Source organism: Corvus cornix, chromosome 1 (assembly GCF_000738735.6).
Source record: "Corvus cornix cornix isolate S_Up_H32 chromosome 1, ASM73873v5, whole genome shotgun sequence".
Taxonomy (NCBI): domain Eukaryota; kingdom Metazoa; phylum Chordata; class Aves; order Passeriformes; family Corvidae; genus Corvus; species Corvus cornix.
The window spans coordinates 28,499,507-28,517,844 of record NC_046332.1 but is presented as its reverse complement, the minus strand read 5'-3'; the positions used below and the strand labels follow the sequence as shown (position 1 = coordinate 28,517,844).

Here is an 18,338-nt window from a genome sequence, read left to right as displayed (position 1 = left end):
AGAACAGGTCATACAGCACCTGAGGGAAGAGATATCCACTGGGACAACCTGCTTGCATCCCTTGTTCTTTGGGCACAGAGCCCAGCAGCAGAGAGCAGGAGGTGTGGGAGGGCTGTGTGAGGGGAAGGAAGCCTGCCAGTGAGCCAGCCCCAGGAGCCATGGAATTGCAGGCTACTGCCTGCTGAGAAGCAGCAGGAAATTTTGGTGGAAGGAGATAAGGAAACAGCAGTGGTAACTCATCTGGGAGCTGCACCTCCTGCCCCAGAGCCCCTGTCATGGCTCTGTCTAGGAGAGACCTGCCAGCATTGCTGGACATAGAGCTTTTCCCTGGACAGACACCATCCCAGTGCTCTGTTCTCCTGGCTGCTCTGGTGCCCAGTCATATCCTGGCATGACCAAGGTCATACCTCAGAGATATTTTGCTCCCTCTTATTTGTATATGACTGATCTGCCCCACTAAAAAAACTGTTTAATGACACAGCAAGGTTCTGGGGGTTTTTTTCTGTTTAAGCCTTTGGCCTATTCTAGTGTTTTAGTCAGGACAATCTGACTGTACGTGTGTGGGTGGAATGCCTTTTGAAGTACGTACTTACGTGCGTGTGTACCATGCAGTACCTCCACAGTGGGATTTGAGCTCCCACAGTGGCCCTTTGCAGAGATCACAGCTCTCCATAGCTGCTGAACAGCTCCCCTTCTTGGGGAGGGACACTTCTGATGTGTGCTTTGCACTGCAGACTCAGTTCTCTTCAAAACACTCTAGCTGTATGTCCTGGGTAGCCCTGGTCATTCAGGGACGTCTCCAGAACTCATGACCTTTGCAAATAGCGTTCCTGACTGCGTGCCAGTTGCACAGAGGCAGGGAGATGACGAGGCTTGTAAGGACTGCTGTCTCATGAGGCTCTGGTGTCCCCAGCACAGCTCTGTGTGTGGCACCCAGCTGTCAACACGCGTCCCACAATGGCGCTAAGGCACTCCAACTTGAAACTGCTGTTTGGTCAGGAAAAAAGACAGCTCTGCACACGTCATGGCCTCCACAAGGGGTGTGAGCAGCAGCCTGGCAGAGGACAATCTGTTCCAGATGTTGTCTTTCACATGGAGAACACCCTGCCCAAGGGAGGGAGCGAGGAGCACACCAGGAGAGGCTGTGCTGTGGGAGCACAACAGATCCTAGGAGACCTCTTACCAGGGTGAATTACATAGACTCATAGGATTGTTCAGCTTGGAGAAGAACTCTAAGATCATTGAGTCCAACTGTAACATCTGTTGGCCCATGTGGATGCAGGCGATTTGCTGCAGGTGGCCCTGCCCTGCACAGGAGAGGAGACCAAAGCAGATCCATTATATATTCCCAACCCTCCCAGTCGGCCCAGACGTAGTTTTTAATACAGCATGGGGAAAGCTGATTAAGTAGCAATTTAACATTAATCAATAAAACGTGGTTAGACTAAACAGAAGTTATGTGACTAAAGAAGCATCAGAGATTCAACACAGATAGGAGTCAGAACTTTTCATTGCTTAGGAAATACATGGGATCCTGCATGGTGTCACTAATTGTTAACTAACTCACGCTGAGATAAAATGGCACTAATTGATCTGTTGATATGGATGGAAATTATACAGATGCAGACATTTTGCATTATTAACGCAAGTAAAGCACCCTGTCCAGATTCCAGATTGCTTTCCTCTGACCTTAAACATGTATTTAACACAAAGATTCCCATCTGCAGCTACCTAAATCATACTTGGCTATCAAAAAAGATTTTCTGCCCAACAAGTTTAATTCCCTGACAGTGTTCTTACAAATAATTCTTCCTTTTGTATTCAAGGACTTGTTTTTTCTTCTTACATCTATTTTTATTTTCATTTTATAGGCACCTAACCAGTGCTAGCACACACCTCATCCCAGTGCAGTACATGAATTTGCCACACCACTTCCGCGTGGTCTTATTCTTTATTTACTCATTGCATTACGCAACTGAATTGCCAGCAAAGATTCTCTGTAACTGTCTCCATTAAAACTTAGATTAAACTCCATTAAAACATCTTTCTGAGATGGCTGCCTTGAATTCTAAGCATTTCTAAGCTTTGATTTGATGGCCAGTAGCAGGCCTTGCTTCCTGTCACTTGCCTCAAAAGAAGCACCCAGCTAGAACTGCATATTCTAAATCCCTGCAGCACCTGCTTTGTAGTGGGCTGTCACTTCACCCATGGTGACAGTAGCATTCTCACCACACTATACTCCAAAATACCAGGTCACTTTTATTCATGGCACGGAACAGCCGAAGTGATTTATGCAGAGGACTGCTGCTAATTCCAGAAATAACAATGTCTGGCACAAGCTAAGTATACCTGCTGATCCATCCCCGTACCCAGATAGATAAATGCCTCTTCAGGACTAATATTTTGCTTCAGCTAATGAGTGTGACTACAACTGTGTGCATCTCAAGGCTCTAATTTTCTTGTGCAGCAGAAAAATGCCTACTCTTTCAAGCCAATAATTGCATGAAGGACGATTGTTAGCATAAGGAGATTGTTATTTTCTTTCTGGAGGAATCAGAACTAACAGGGAAGTTAGTTAATCTCCATTTCCAATTACAAAAGCACAAACTTTAAATTCACTACGTGGCAAGCACAAAATCAGATTAGTTTCCCCCTGTGTATTCTGATGTATTCTGATTTGAGAATTCTAGCTTTCACACGTGCAACCTGCAAAACATTTGTTTTGTATTTGTTTCCTCGTAGTGAGGAGTTAATACAAAATGTCTAAGAGGGCTGCTTTTCTTTTTCTTATTCCCACTTTCCTTGATCTGCTTTCATGAGCTTTTAACATCAACACACTGGTGAGAAAATCAAACCTGCAAGCATCTGGATTTATGGGGATGTGACCAGAAAATATGAAAGCGTAGATTTTTTTTCATATTCACTCGGCACTTTTTTGATCTTGGTCTGAGGCATTCTTTGTTTTCTCTGAAGTCAGAGCTAGCACAGGGAAGAGTGGCAGAGTTCTCTGACGTCAGGCTCATTGTGTAAGGTGCGTTGTGATGTTCCAGAATTTGGTTCGCAATTATGCACTGAATTCTTTTTAGCTCTGCACTGACATCTTTACCTGAACAAGAAGGAAGATGATTTTCTGCACTAGAAAAGTGACAGTGTAAGAAGACCCATCACAGAGACACATTCTTTATCCTATATAATTACTTTGTAATTATGGGAGGTAACAGAGCTGATGCCATGCCTACAAAAGCAACAGTAAACAGGATTATTTAGCACCCACAGAAGAGCTATATATCTCAAAGAAATTCAGAGCTATAGCAGTGGTTCCAGCTGTGTAAGGAGTGAGATGCTCAGTGCTGTGCATTGCTATGGGTGGCATTTTCATATGGTATGTACAGTGAAAAACCTCAGACATTTTTCCAGCCGTATCATCTGGTTAAATAAAAGATACAATCCCTTTGTACAAACTTTACGTGTCAAATTAAAGATTTGTTTACACTGGATTTAAACCTTGGATGAATCTCTTTGCATAGCTCTCTAATATGAGCATTTTGCAGTAGTGCAGACTGGGAGTGTCACTGGTGTGGTTCGTGGCTTACCCACCCACAAGTAAATTATCAGTACTGAAAGGTACCTGTGTTGATAGGTCAGTCTTTGTAGCAGACAAGCCCCAAGTCCCCTGGGGATTACCAAATACAGTAATTCTCCAGGGAACTTGCAACAGCAGGGGTATTAACCCCAATATTAAGGCCAGATTCCAAAGTCAAATACAACGATTGCACAAAGCACAGGAAGTGTGTTTATTGGTGCTCCTCCTCTCTGAGAGCCTCTGAAGCAAGGAGAAGCAGCAAAAGCTGGGGTTGAAAATTACGTTCACTTGGGCTGGGTCAGGCTGCCCCTGTTCTACAGCGGGCCGAGCCCCCAGCGAGCACTGGGATAAAAATAAAACCGATGTGCAGCACTCAGAATCCAACAAAGCAATTCATGTGGATAGCGTTTGATATAAACCAGCTAATAGTGCTTGCCTTGCAGCCAGTACAAGGAGAACAAGTCGCTTTTCTGCACGGTGGAGTCATCTGATGTTTGCTTTAATTTCTGGCAGATCGGGGCAGCGTGAGTCAGATGCTCTCACAGCTGGCTCGGGCGGGGAGGAGGCCAGCAGGGACCCTGACTCACCCGAGCCGCCGCATTCCTTCCGAAAACCCAGCTCAGCGACTAGAAGTGAAATCACGGGCTGGGGGCAGCTCCAGGGTTAGGGAAGGCGGGAGGAGCAGGGCTCTCCGTGCGGGTGGCAGGCAGCGAGCCCGGCCCAGGGTGGGCGCCGAGGGGGCCGGGAAAACCCCGACAGACCCGTCTCGTTGGCGACCGCCGGCGGGCAGAGCGCTCGCCCCCTCCCCGGCCGGCAAGGCCCGGGGCCGCTGCCCCGGCAAGCCCCGGCCCCCGTTACCTCATTGCCACATTCCCTAGCGAGTGAGCTCAGCTGTGCCGCGGCCTCGCGCCTTTTATGGTCAAACAACTTTGCCTGGGCGAGGCTTTTTTCGCGAGTTGGGAGGAAGCGCCGGGGCTCGGTGCTCCTCCGCCTCTCGCTGCTGCTGCTGCTCCCGGCGGGCGGGCCGGGGCAGCCGAGGAGTCCGGCCCCGACAGCCCCAGCGCCGGGGGTGGCATTTCCCACTCCCCTAGAGGTGAGTCTCCTCGCTCGGCTTGGCGACGCAGCCTTTGTCCTTCGCCCCGGGGATGGCGCGGGGCGCGGAGGAGTGCGGGTTTCCTGGCGCTCCCTCCGGCACGGCTCTTCGCCTCGGACACAGCCCTGCGCTCTCGGCGAGGCTGACTACGGTCGTGGCTTGTGGGGGTGCTTGACCGTCCACAAAAAAAAAAAAAAAAAAAAGAAGCAGGTTCGCGTGTCTGTGTGGTGAGTTTTGTTCCCTCCCGGCGGAATGGAGGCGGCTCGGCGCTCCCGCACAGCCCCAGCGGCGGGGGAGAGGGAGGGAGGGAGGGGGTGCTGCCGGGCTCTGCTCGGGACAAGCTCTCTTTTGTGTGCGCATGGATGAGCGAGACACCTCGCGAGCCTTTTTCCAGATGTGCTTGAGAGAGGAATCTGGGGCCCTTTGTGCATGAAATTTGCCTAATGTATGAGTTTCTGTCTCCCTGGGAGTGCCCTGAGAAAGTGCTTGCAAAGTCGTAAAACTTTCTGACGTTTTAAATGTGTTTGCATAGCTTTTTGGAGTTTTCTTCCGTCTTTTTCCCCCCTCTCTTGCATAGAGAGGAGGCAAGCCCAGCATCTGCGAGAGAACTTTGTAGCTGCGAATAACCCCCTCCCCCCAGCCCGGTTGCTTTAAGGCTTTTCGTTGCAGCTTGCATAGCTGATAGACTTTGCTGTCTTTGAAGCTTTGTAGCTTTGGGGCAGGCTGGAAGAACTTTCTGGATGGAAAGCAGCATAACTCCTGAATCCATTTAATTTGTGGGGGTTTTTTTGTTTTGGTGGGTTTGGTTTTTTTTTGGTGGTTTTTTTTTTGTTTTGTTTTTTGTTTTGTTTTTTGTTTTTTTTTTGTTTTGTTTTGTTTTGTTTTTTGTTTTTTTTTTTTTTGTTCTCCTCTGACTCCCTTCAGTTGGGAGGAAGTTGGCCGATGGGGGAAGTACAGATATGATGTGTGGAGCTACAGTGTTGGGCTGGCTTTTACAGGGGCTCCCAGTGTGTCTGCTGCCAGACTGCTTTTACCAACAGAAGTGAAAAATGTCACTCGGCTCTCTGCTTCTTCAGGTTCCTCCTGCTTTTATTACCCCGGGAAAGAAGCAGAGCTGGTGAAAGTGGTGTCATGGGATCAAAGAAGTGAAAGCTGTCTGGATGCATAACAGGTGGCAGACTCACCATGGGACCTTCTGGGAGATGACCTTCTTGCTGAAGGAGGTGTCCCTTGGTTCTGTCCTCCTACTTCTTGCTCTCAGAAGGAAACAGTGTATGAGGCAACTAGGTATCCCGACTGTGTCCTTTGGGGACATCTTTCTTCATAGCTCCACTTGAGTCATAAATGCTGTTACAGGAGGTAGAAAAATCTCTCCCCTCAGGGAAAATGTGAGGATGAGAAAGATTTGAGATTAGTTCTGTTGGCGTGACACTCCCTCTCCCACAGCTCTCACAAACTGCGCCACAGGAGCCGTGTGAGCTGCGTGTTTCTGGTAAGGCTTAGATGGCATTGGCAAGGCCCCAGGGCTGGGGGGGTGACTCTCTGCAAGGCCAAGCTTTCTCAGCCAGTTTGGTCTGTGTGTGGGTGGACTGATAACCAGAAGTGAGGATGGGCAGGGGCAGCTGCTGGATGGAGACAGCCCTGAGCAGAAAGTGCCCTAAGTGCGATGCAGCATACCGGGAAATGGGCTGCTCTGGGTTAAGGGAGATAGCAGCTGCTGGTTGCAAAGACAATGGTTTTTTCTGCAAAGCAGCCGATGTCCCCAGACTGTGTGTTGACTAACCCCGTGATTAGAAGTGACATTGTCACTGTAGTGTTCTGCTCATAATGCTGTCAAATCTGGTAGAACTACTGCCAAGTGGTTCATTACACCCTAGTGAAATAGTGGAGCATGAGGCAAAAGTCTGTAAAGAAAGGCTGGAGGCCTTCTTAACAGCTTCTGAAGGTTGATAGGAACTGCAGAATGGAGGGAGTTGGTCAATCCCTTCTGACTTGTGAGTCTGTTGACCCCTAAAAGTTTGGGGGAGTGAGGACAGACCTTGCTAATTACTCTTCTGCCTTGGCCCTTTCCCATTCTGAATCCAGGGGAAATGCTCAGCACAGCTCTTTGGCTCCTGCTTATTGTTGTGGCCTCATTCTCCTTTTGAAAATCCCAGAAGGGTTTGTCCAAGTGTATGCATCTTATCAGCACTGCACAAAGGGAAGGAAAAGTTCAGCAGCATGGACTTTGTTTGTTTGTGTTGCCACACGCTTGTGACCTGGGGAAGCTGTGACAGGTCTCTGCTCTCTATCGCACGCTGCACTGACTCATGGGACTCAGTAGAATGGGGCATGCAGGTCTTATCAGCAGCCAGGGGTTAATCATGGGTGGGCGGATGTTTGTGGCACCAGGGCTGTCTGTGGCAGCAGCTGTTATTGTCCGTGTGAGAGGCCGGCAGTGTGGAGGGGCACTGATTGGGACATGCCAACGTGAAATGCTGGCACGGAGCCCCTGTGCTGACGGCAGCCCTATTGTGCTGGGGTGTTAGGAGGGCTATGGGCATGCCAGGCTTTACAACAAAGCGTCTGGCTCCGTGGAGGCTTCTAGCACGGGTGAGATTGCTGGCCTGGATCGCAGGAGCGGGGGAATCCTAGGGGTGCACGTCTCCTCGGGAGCCCTGCCGTTCCCCGGACAGCCGGCCCGGCGGGGTATCCTGCGGCTGCCGGAGCCGAGCGAGCGGGGCCGGTGCGGGGGTCAGGCCGGCGGCCGGGGCTGCCCGCGGGGGGCGGCGGCGGGGCGGCATCCGGGGAGCGCTTCCTGGCGGGGGCGGAGCGGAGCGGGCGGCGGAGCCCGGCCAGGGCACGGAGGAGACACCGGCTGGCATCGCCCAGCACCGGGAGACCCTCTGCCGCCCTGCCGTGCGGGCTCCGGCGGCATGGAGGGGCCTGGAGGTAAAGGGTGGGGGTGCCGGGGGAGAGGGGGCATTGCTGGCGCTGTCACAAGCTGAGCTCGAGAGGAACCGGCTGGCGTTATCGGGTAGAGGGGGAGAGGAAATGCTCACTCCATTTCCAGGGGCTTCCTTTGGGGTGCGGGGGATCACCCTCCTTCTGGTCACCACAGGTGCAGGGCTCCGGTGCAGTGGAAATCTGGGTTTTCTCCATGGCGAGAACCCATTTGTGGTTAATGCCATCCTTAGTTGAAATGGTGAAGTGTGATGGCTCATTTGAGCTGTCTGCAGTTTCTGTTCCTCCTTTTTCCTGTGCTGGTCTTGTAAGTGTGCTGCTTAGGCACCTCAGCTTCTGGCCTGACTTAAATTCCTGTATCCCTTTGTTTCACATATTCTTCTCCATTAATTTCCACTCTGGCTCAAGGATGACTTCATACAGGTTTCCTCCCTCTTCTCTCCTGCTAGGTGCTGAGAAGATGGCCTCCCCAGGTCCTCCAGGGACCCGCATGACGTCCACAGTCAGCATCAACATTTCTACCCCTTCCTTCTACAACCCACAGAAGAAGTTTGCACCCGTGGTTGCCCCTAAACCCAAGGTGAACCCCTTCAAGGCTGGGGGTGCGTCAGAGTCATCGCTGCCCCCACCTCCTGGACCTGGTGCCCAGCGTGCTCAGATAGGGAAGGTGGGGGAGATTCCAGTACCACCCATGTCCCTGCTGGCAGAAGGTAGGTGAAGGCTGCTATGGCAGATGTGAATATGCATTCCTGTATTCTTAGGGTGGGAGGTTTGTGACTGGGCTGAATATGAGAACCAGGGTCATAACTGCTGTAAGTGATGGATATTCTTGCTGTAGAGACTGGCAGGTTCCATAACGAGATAAATGGATTGGAAAGGGATCTCAGTCTAGGTAGTATCTCCATTAGGAAAGGAGGGGAGAGGCCGTCCTGCACTGCACTGAGGCTGGAGGAACGCAGTGGATTTTTCACAGTATTCCCTGGGTGCACAGTTGTGTAATTGCAGTCTGTTTCTGGCCAGCGTGTCTGAGAGCAAGTATGTTGCAGAAAAGTTGACCCTGATAGTGACGAATCACACTGTTGTCCTTCTTGTTGACTGGTCCCAGCTTAAGTTGGTTATCTCTGACTGTCCTTCTTGTGGACTCTGCAATTGCCATCGTTGGTGCTGGAAAAGAGAAGGGAGAAATAATTGGGTGAAAAAATAGTGGCAGCGGTGATAAACAGGAAGTGAGACTTAGAGTTTAGTTTGTATGGCTTGTACAGTTTTGTACTTTTTCCTAGTGGGTTGGGTTGGGTTTTCCTGTGTAGAGTGACTTCTTGTTTCACTGTGGTTTTCTTATTTCTTTCTTTCTTTTTTTGTGTGGCCTTTTTTTCATTTCCTGCAGTGCTAGAGTGGTTTTTATGTTCCATGTTTTCTTGCTTGGTTGGTTTTGTGTTCTTCAAGATGCAGGTTACTGGTTGTATGACTCTGTAGTTTGAACTCATGATCAGCATGGGGCCACCAGAAATTTTGGTAGGGACCCTTTGCTAATGATTGATGCTGCCTATTTCCCCAAGGCTCTGTCAAGGAAAGAGTGTGCCTCAGTCAGGACACACGTGTTTGGAGCATGCCAACTGCTGGTTTAAATGTCTTTTCTTTCACTGTTTAGCACAGACTGCAACACTGATGTTTTCTAGGTTAGCAGGCTAAGTTGCTGGGCAGATGACCTGATGGTAGGAGGAGTGGTCCTGGGCTTAGAGGAGAGAAATGATTAAGCCGTTTTTCCCATTTCTCAAGTCACAAGGACATGCTGGTGCTTCTGCCTCCTGAAATTATACCAGCTAACTCTGGTGACCTATTTCTTGTATGTTGTTGGCTGGAATTTTGTATCTGTGGAAACCACGGTCCCATCTTAGGATTTATCATTTTCTGCTATAGTTGTCTGGATTAGGGATGTGTCTGTCAGAAGGCCTCAGACTGACACAGATATTACCTGAAGTAGACAGGTGGATGTTAAAAATTATTTTTCGATGTACAGTGTGTGTGTTGGGTGTTGCTTGCTCTGCTTCTCTTATCCTTAAAGTGGGTATTATGGAGTAACTAGACAGAAAAACTAGCAAAAGAACCATTTGTCATAAGCTGCTGTGTCATCATTGGGTAAGGGCTGCCAGCAAGACAGCTGAGGTACAGATGAGCCACCAAAACTCAGTCATGAGAGAAATGCATCTGATTTGATCCTTCTCTGGTGCATATCTTCAGTCCTTCTGTGCCTTCCTTATACACTCCCCAAACAAAACTTATGATACAAAGCTATAGCAGTTGGTCTCTCTGTCTTAAATGACAGGATGGCTAAGTTAGTACTCCTGTAGGAATGTTACATTTAGTATTGATCATTCTGTAAATCTGGTATAACAACTTCGTGAGGAACTTTCTTGTCCTGTGAATAATTCATAAAACAGGCTTTTAGTGCATCTGAAACAATGTGACAACAGATGAGGATTGTGTTTCCTATGGTTTCAATAAACCAAAAGGCAAGCATGTACAAGCTTGATCCCAAACTGTAATTTCAAAGAAAAAAAAATACATAGTATTACTGCCTCCCCCCAGCAGAATTTCTGCAGCACAAGAAGGCTTGGAAGAGGTGTTGCATACCAGGGCAGTTTACGCATTCCACAGGCTAATAAGATTTTGGCTTTAATCTTCTAAAGGGGCAGTATTGTCTCCCTTAGGTTACAGATGAGAAGTCCTTATAAAGCCTGTTGACCACAGCTGGATATGAAGATGAGAATTCAATTACTGGTGTTAAAAGTTGCACTTGGAATAGCTGGAGTGAAAAGCTTGGTCTTATACCCTACTGCTCATTGGGGCTAGCCTGGAAGAGGGGTGGGTGTCTAGAAGAAGGCACGTGGAAGTTACACCTCCTCATCTTTGATGTTCTTTGCTGTGTGGTCGATAGGAGGACAGTTCCTCCCCTACATGGTGAAGGGAGAAGGAGTCACATTTTTTTGTCTGTGTTGTAGTAGAAAATGGTTGGTTTTGCTTGTTCTGCATCTTGGGCAGATACAAATAGGTGGAAGCAATGGGGTTTTCTAGAAAACTCTGAGGCACTGTGGTGCTTTCCAGCCTGCTTAAAAGGGTTTTGGAAAATTTCTTGTGTCCTAATGTATATTGGTGTGAAGACACATTAGCCTCTAAAATCAGAGCTGGTTTTATGCCCCAGAAAAACAAAGCCATTTCAAAGATTCATCATACACTTAAGGGGTAATTGGTCCAGCTTGCTTTTTTCCCCCCCACTTGTTTCTTGTAGTGCTTACTATCCTGCTGTGAGATACCAGCTTATTTTTGTGTAAAAATACAGGCTCTCCAAGGTCCTGGGTTGTCCACTGGCGTTCCATCTATGCTACCCTGTGTTCAATAATCTGAGCCAGTTACTGGCAAGACAAGGGTATGCTGGGGATCAAAGAATGGGACAAGGAGCGGGAAAGAGCATAGCAAGACCTGTTTCCCAAATATACAAGAACTCTGCTCAGGGACTAACAGCAGCAGCTACTGAGGAAAGATGAAGTGATTATGAAAAGCTTTGGACAAGGTGAAAAACAGCCTGTGGAGTTCAGTCATCCTTGTTGGGTGCAGAGGCCCTGTGGATACAGGGGAACCAGTGTGCCCTGACTGCCCAGAAGGTTGATGGCATCCTGGGCTGCATCAGAAGGGGTGTGACCAGCAGATGGGGATGGGATTCTGCCTCTCTGCTCCACTCTTGTGAGACCCCACCTGGAATGCTGCATCTGGCTCTGGGGCCTCAGCACAAGAAAGATGTGGACCTGTTGGAGTGAATCCAGAGGAGACCATGAAGATGATCTGAGGGTGGGAGCACCTCTCCTAGGAAAACAGGCTGAGAGACATGGGGTTGTTCAGCCTGGGGAAGGGAGGGCTCTGGGGAGAGCTCATTGTGGCCGCCTTCTACCTTAAGGGGTTATAAAAAAGAGGGAGATGGAGATTTTGTGTGCAGATAGTATAAGGACTACTGAAAGAGGGCAGGTTTAGATTAGATTAGAATTTCAGGAGGAAATTCTCTACTCAGAGTGGTGAAGCACTGGAACAGGTTGCCCAGAGAGGTGGATGCCCCATTTCTGGAAGTGTTCAAGTGTTCACTGGATGGGGCCCTGAGCAACCTGATCTAGTGAGTGGCATCCCTGCCCATGGCAGTGAGGATCGAACTAGATATTCTTGAAGGTCTCTTCCCTCCCAAAACACTCTGTGATTCCGTGATCCTGCTTCCTGCAATATCTTCAAGAACCCTTCTGGTTAGGAGTAAGAAATGATCCAAAGTTGCTTTTATTCTCGTTCTTCCCCATAGACCTGCCACTGCCACCTCCTCCTCCACCTGGGGAGGATGCAAGCTTCTCCTCAAACTGTGCATTTCCACCACCCCCACCGCCCTTTGAAGAACCTTTCCCACCAGCCCCAGATGAAGCTTTTCCTTCACCTCCTTCTCCACCTCCTCCTCCTCCACCAGTGTTCGATGAAGGACCTGTGAACAAGGTTCCTGCCCCACAGGTGAGTGAGGTCCAAGGAAGTGTGGTTTCTGTGATGCTCTGTGAGTTGGGACAGCTTCTCGCTATTGTCCGAGCTCAGCAGCGGGAAGTCCTGAGATCCGGGAAAGCAGGGAATGCTACCACCCCGTGGCCCAGCACAGGTTAGGGTCAGCTGGCTGGGCTGCAGGTCTGCGGGGCAGGACCTGGGGTTCCCGGTGGACAGTGAGGTGCGTGCGAGCCAGCAATGCGCCCTTGTGGCAACAAAGGCCAACCACACGCTGGGCTGCACTTGTGAGAAGGACAAGGACGGTGATTACTCCTCCCTTCTGTGCTAGCGAGGCTGCATCTTGGAGGGCTATATCCAGTCAGGCTTTCCATTGGAATGATCCCTGTGGAATACTGAACGAGATGCAATCCAGTGAAAGGCCATAGCAGCCTTTGGGGGTTGGAACAGAAGAGGCTGCCAAGGCAGGGTTCTGACTGAGTCTGCAATGCCTAAAGGAGGGCTGGAGAGAAGACAGATTCTTCTTACTCGGGTGCACCAAGAGACAATGGACAGAAGTTGTGGCAAGGGAAATTCCTCTTGGACAGAAGAAAACCCTGTTCCACTCCAAGGGTGGCTCACTGCTGGCATGGGTGCCTAGAAAGACTGGGGAATCTGCATCATTGGGAATGTTGTGAAATCACCTGGATGGGGCCCTGAGCAACCTGGTGTTGCTTGGGAATTAGCTCTGCTGTGAGCAGTGTTGGACTACAGACGTCCAGATGTCTTTTCCCACCTAAATCTGTCTGAGCTTCCTTGGGCTGTCGATTTTCCCACTGTAGACCTTTGAGATTGTGTCCTGTTCATCCTCACCAACTTGTTATCCATTCAAAGCAAGGAGCAGATCTGTACCGCAGTGCAAAGTACCAAAGGCTGCTATTGTAAGGGAATGATACACCCATTTCTCTGGCTGTTCCTGTAACATGCTCTGCTCCCTTTCTCCTCATGGATGGCGATGTAGGTACGTGGCAAGATGAGCAGCGTTGATCTTGAGATTGACTCACTGTCTGTAATGTTGGATGACATGGAGAAGAATGACCCCTTCAAATCCCGGGTGAGCTGTCCAGACTGTTGCAGGTGGAAGAAGAGATGACTGGTTTGCTGAACAGAGGTAGTGAGAAGGGTGCTACTGAAGATTAAAATGTCTGGATAAACCATAGTGTGGAAGTGTTGGTGAAGGACCGGAAAGCATGGATCTTGCAACCTGTCTGTACTGCTAAATATGTCACAGTGTGGAAACTCTTAGGATGCTGGGTCTGGGGTAGCTGCTGACTGACTCACTGCTACAGATGGCATATTTTCTCTTCCACCTTTCTGCTAACTGCCTGTTTTCTCTCTGCTGTTTCTCTTTACAGATCACTGCGGGATCCACAGGTCCTCTGGAGAAACCGCTGGCCGCAAAAGCCCCCGTGGAAATACCATCTGCACCCAAAGATACTCCTCATTCCTTTCCTTCTAAGTTCACACCAAAGCCAAGTGGAAGCTCATCTTTCAAGCCCCCTGGGGTGGATTTGAACCCCACCCCAACCCCATGGGCAGCCCCACAGCAACGCAAGGAGCCCCAGGCACCAGTCCCTCCACCCCCCTCTCTCCCTTCTGCTCAGCCTACCCCTAAATTCGCCCCATCTCCTGTTGCTGGCTCTCCTAAGTCTGTGTCCAAATCAGGTGACAGTGTTCCAGTGGCTCCCTCAAATTCTACAAGACACCCTACTTCCCTTCAGACTCAGTTCACAGCCCCTTCACCTTCAGGCCCCTCCTCTCGACCACAGCCCCCTAATTTCACCTATGCCCAGCAGAGGGAAAGACCCCAAGTGCAGGAGAAGCCACGTCCAACAGAAAAACCTGCTGCTGCAAAAGACACGGTAAGGGAAAGAGCCATGGGACTGGTGTTTTTGGACAGGCACATGGGGAGTAAAGTTGGGAGGATGAGGGGGGCATCTGCCCCAGGCTATGGGAGGCTGTTACCCATCTGAAAGAGAGATGTAACTATAGAGATAGTGGTGGAGAGGGGTAGGACTTCATGTGGAGGTGAAAAGGATCAAGCACAGTGGATGGAAGATTGTTCCTAGAGATGAACAGAGGGGACCTGTAAAGGCAAGAGAATTAGGTTTATTAGGGACTAAGTGGGAAGGAGTCTATATGTATCTTTTGGGATTGAATGTTTCCTCTTCCTGCAGCATAGACCCACAGGTTCCAGTGCAGATCCACCTAGGGGGAATTCCTGTCTGACAATGAAGGAGGTAGAAGAGCTGGAGAAGTTGACCCAGAAACTAATGAAGGATATGGAGCATCCACCCCCAGCAGAGGCTGCAACTTCTGGTGCGTTCCCTCAATGGCAGCAGTAAGATTAAGACTGTGGTGGGTTTTAATCTCTCCTGACCCCTTTCCTCTGCCATTGACAGAGCTCTGCGGCTTCTGCCGGAAGCCCCTGTCACGAACCCAGCCAGCTGTGAGGGCCCTGGACCGCCTCTTCCACGTGGAATGCTTCACCTGCTTCAAATGTGAGAAACAGCTGCAGGGGCAGCAGTTCTACAATGTGGATGAGAAGCCCTTCTGTGAGGACTGCTATGCTGTGAGTCACTGGGGTGAAAGCTGCTGGAGAGAGCTGAACTCGCTGTGGTGGTTCTCTCTTGCTTTCTCTTCCTCCTTCCATCCTTGCTTTCTGTGGTGAAGCCTCACAGGGGTGGGAGATTGGATTCATGTGTCTTATTTGTTTCCTTTGGGCTCAGAGCACCCTGGAAAAGTGCAGCGTCTGCAAGCAGACCATCACAGACCGGATGCTGAAGGCCACTGGTAACTCATACCATCCCCAGTGCTTCACCTGTGTGATGTGCCATACCCCCCTGGAGGGGACCTCTTTCATTGTGGACCAGTCCAACCAGCCTCACTGTGTGGATGACTACCACAGGTACAGAGGGAGACATGTGTATGTGGTGTATGAGAGAAGGCAGAGTCCCTCACACCTGCTTCTTTTTTCTGCGGTACAGGGTTGGGTTGCCCATGTCCTCTGTTGGACATGAAGTTAAAAATGAGCCAGCAAAGTATTAAGATGTCTTTCCATCTAAACATTTATTATCCCTCTGGTGCTAATGCCATTGAACAGCACTGAGAAGCCTGCCTTGAATGTCATCACAGTGGTCATGGTCTCCTCCATGGTTTTGTGTTGCAGGAAGTATGCTCCACGCTGCTCAGTCTGTAGTGAACCTATCATGCCAGAGCCTGGAAAGGATGAGACAGTGCGTGTTGTTGCACTGGAGAAAAATTTCCACATGAAATGTTACAAGTGTGAGGTAAGACTGGTGGCCCCACTCCTCCCATGTCTCCCATGCTCATCACCAGCAACTGGGCACCTTTGTTGTCTATGCTGACCAAACACTGAAGTTGTTCTGAATGAATGTGGAGCATTTCTGAAGTACGTTCAGAAAAAGATCAGACATTCCCAGACCATGGGTTCATGAACAGGGACTGTGCAGGGTTGTTATATTCTCTAACACGCCTAATATAGCAGCTGTATGTAAGAGGGGAACGTGCTGGGATTGCTCTCCCCTCAAAACAGTGTCTCCCATTAGCACCATCAGGGACAGAGCACTTAACCTGACGCTGTGGGGCCTTTCTGCATCCTCGAATGCCTTTACCCTGTTCTTGGCCATCACTGAGCTCCCTGCCTCTTCTTTTCCTGTCTAGGACTGTGGGAAGCCCTTGTCCATTGAAGCAGATGAGAATGGGTGCTTTCCTCTGGATGGGCACGTGCTGTGTATCAAGTGTCACACTGCCCGTGCAAAAACAGCGCACTGAGGAGCTCCGAGGAGGCATTCCCTCGAGTCCCCCACTCTCAGTACTCCTTCCCTCCCTGCCATTGTCCTACCCCTCTGCCTGACAAGGCAGACTGCTACCAATGGAGACTATGCCAGCACAGTTCTTTACTCATGTAGGATTCACTGCTCCTAGACTTCACTCTGCACACCCACCAAGAAAGGATCTCTTCTCCTGTCACTGCTTCCTGGCCACAGTGTATTCCAGGCTGGGGGCTGTGATAAGGTTAGTGCACAATTGCTGTTCCCTCGAGACTCTGGAGGATAAAGATCAGACCTCCACCACCGCCTGGTGGAAGAAGCAAGAAAGACCTGGTGGCAGGTGCTGGGAAGGGCTGAGAGCATTCTTCAGTTTTGTGGAGCCAAGAACAATGATTTGACTTGAGAAGGTGGAAGCCTGCATCGTGGCACCACTTCTGTCTTTTATTTTATATCTTGTGACACCTCGTTATCAGGATGCCTTCCTCTGCCTGCTCCCTCACCTGGATTAGAGTGTGGAGGCAGAAAGTAGTGGGAATCTGTTACTGTTGCTGGAAAAAGCTAACCTGCTATAGCTTTTCTGTCTCTAAAGGATTTTACTGATTAACTGTCTTGTCATTTTTTTCCTTAGCCAGATTAAACTGGCAGTGTTTGAAATACTACTCTGAGTTTGGAAACTTTTTTTTTCTAAAAAAATCTTTTTCCCCTTCCCAAAATGATTTGTTTCCCAGTGCGGTTTCTGGACAGCCAGGCTGGGCACCAGAGTAGCAAAGCAGTCCAAAGAATGCATGTTTACAAATAAAGACCGTCGTAAGGACGGGCAGCACATGGTGAGGAGGCGTCTCAGTGCATGGATGAGGATTCAGCAGACTGAGGAATGTCTCCTGTTCCAGTAGGGTTTCTTTCACTGCTGTCAGTGAAAGCTGCAGTGTAATTGCAATGTACTGTCTGGCTCTAAGTGTTACTGCACCGAGCCCCATTTCCTGGACTAGAAACTGTCTCAAACTGAACAAACCTTTTGAATAACAACACTGTCCAACCACTGTTTGCATTCAATAAAATGTGTGGTTTTTTTCCATTAACCTGTGTCTGCTGTATTTGTTCAGCCACCCGTGAGAGTTGCTGTCTTTGGCAGTAGAACTGCCATTGTAGAGCTTTTTTACACATTGCCAAATGTATAGCTGCTATTCTACCCAGCCTCCAGAGATCAGGAGTCTGAACATGGCCTTTCTCTCTCCACCTCTTGGTCTGCTTTCCAGGCTTCTATTTTTCTGTGCCTGAAGAGTAGCTCTCATTTAAAGCAGTGGAAGACTGCAGTTCAGTACAGCAATACAGTAGTCTGCTTCATGGAGCACTCAGAGGTGGGTATTCCAGTGAGATGCAAGTGGATTGGAGTAAAAGTGGACACTTTGTTTGCTTTGCCCTAGCTACTGCTCCTCAGTGTTTGTGCTTGCTGTTTACTGTTCTAAGCATGGTACTGTCATGGTCACTGCAGGTGAAACTCCTTTTTGTGGTGAGCACCAGTGTTTCTACACTTCAAAGACATGAAACCTACTCTTGATCTCTTGCCAGTTTGGGGCAAATCTTTAATGACTCCTTGCAAATTGATCCAGTAAATGTCTTGAGGTTTTCTATAGGATGAGTAGAGAATAAACAAATTGTACAATTACTTTTCTTACCCTAGTTGTTGCTAGTTTGTAGGCATTGTTTGAGAGGTTGTTTCTAGGCCATGCTATTAAAAGCTTGTGCCCACAAACACCAAGGAGTGCAGAGGAGAGGAACAGTGCTGGGGCAGAGAAGCACTAACTCTGCTCCTCCCAGAGGACCATAGCCTTGGTGTCTGGGTAGGAGACCTATCCCATGGAGTCAATGGGAAGGGATTACCTTGTGGGTTAAAGGGAGGCTAGTCCCTCTGAGGGGCATGGGGTGCATGGAAAGAGCATTTGGGGACTGTACAACACTTGTTGTGGGATGTGTAGGGAAGAGATCAAAGGCAGGAAAAGTGAGTGATCAAGGATGGGAAGCACCATGGGAAAAACTGATGGGAAAAGGGCACAGGAGGTGGCTGCACGTACACAGTACGCTTGTCTGGCCATGCCCTGTGTGTCATCAGTGTGGTCTGTCCTGTCTTCATAATAGCTTTTTTTTTTCCTGTTCTGTGTGCATGAAGTCTGTTCTGTGCAAGTGGATCTAAATGCCAGCAACTGGACAGACCTGAGTGCATGCATATTGTGGTGGTGTGTGTTATCGCCAGCAAAATCAAGTCAGAGTAGCTGGTGAGTAGGGCAAGAGATTTGGGAGCCGGCACATGGCATGGCTGCGGGTCTGGCTAAATGCTGTAAAGACGTGTGAGAGTCAGCTGCTCACGTTC

At 49.3% G+C, this 18,338-nt stretch overlaps 1 protein-coding gene across 1 annotated transcript in view; it reads left to right on the top strand.

Annotated features, from left to right (window-relative positions):
• Window positions 1-17,049, top strand: part of ZYX (zyxin) — a 29,253-nt gene extending 12,204 nt beyond the window's left edge. The window contains 9 exon segments of the mRNA XM_039560909.1: window positions 8,069-8,329; window positions 11,956-12,155; window positions 13,138-13,230; window positions 13,532-14,038; window positions 14,354-14,495; window positions 14,579-14,748; window positions 14,906-15,084; window positions 15,346-15,466; window positions 15,861-17,049. Coding sequence (XP_039416843.1) covers window positions 8,069-8,329; window positions 11,956-12,155; window positions 13,138-13,230; window positions 13,532-14,038; window positions 14,354-14,495; window positions 14,579-14,748; window positions 14,906-15,084; window positions 15,346-15,466; window positions 15,861-15,971 — 1,784 coding nt within the window. The 3' untranslated portion in view covers window positions 15,972-17,049.
• The last annotated feature ends 1,289 nt before the right edge of the window (window positions 17,050-18,338 follow it).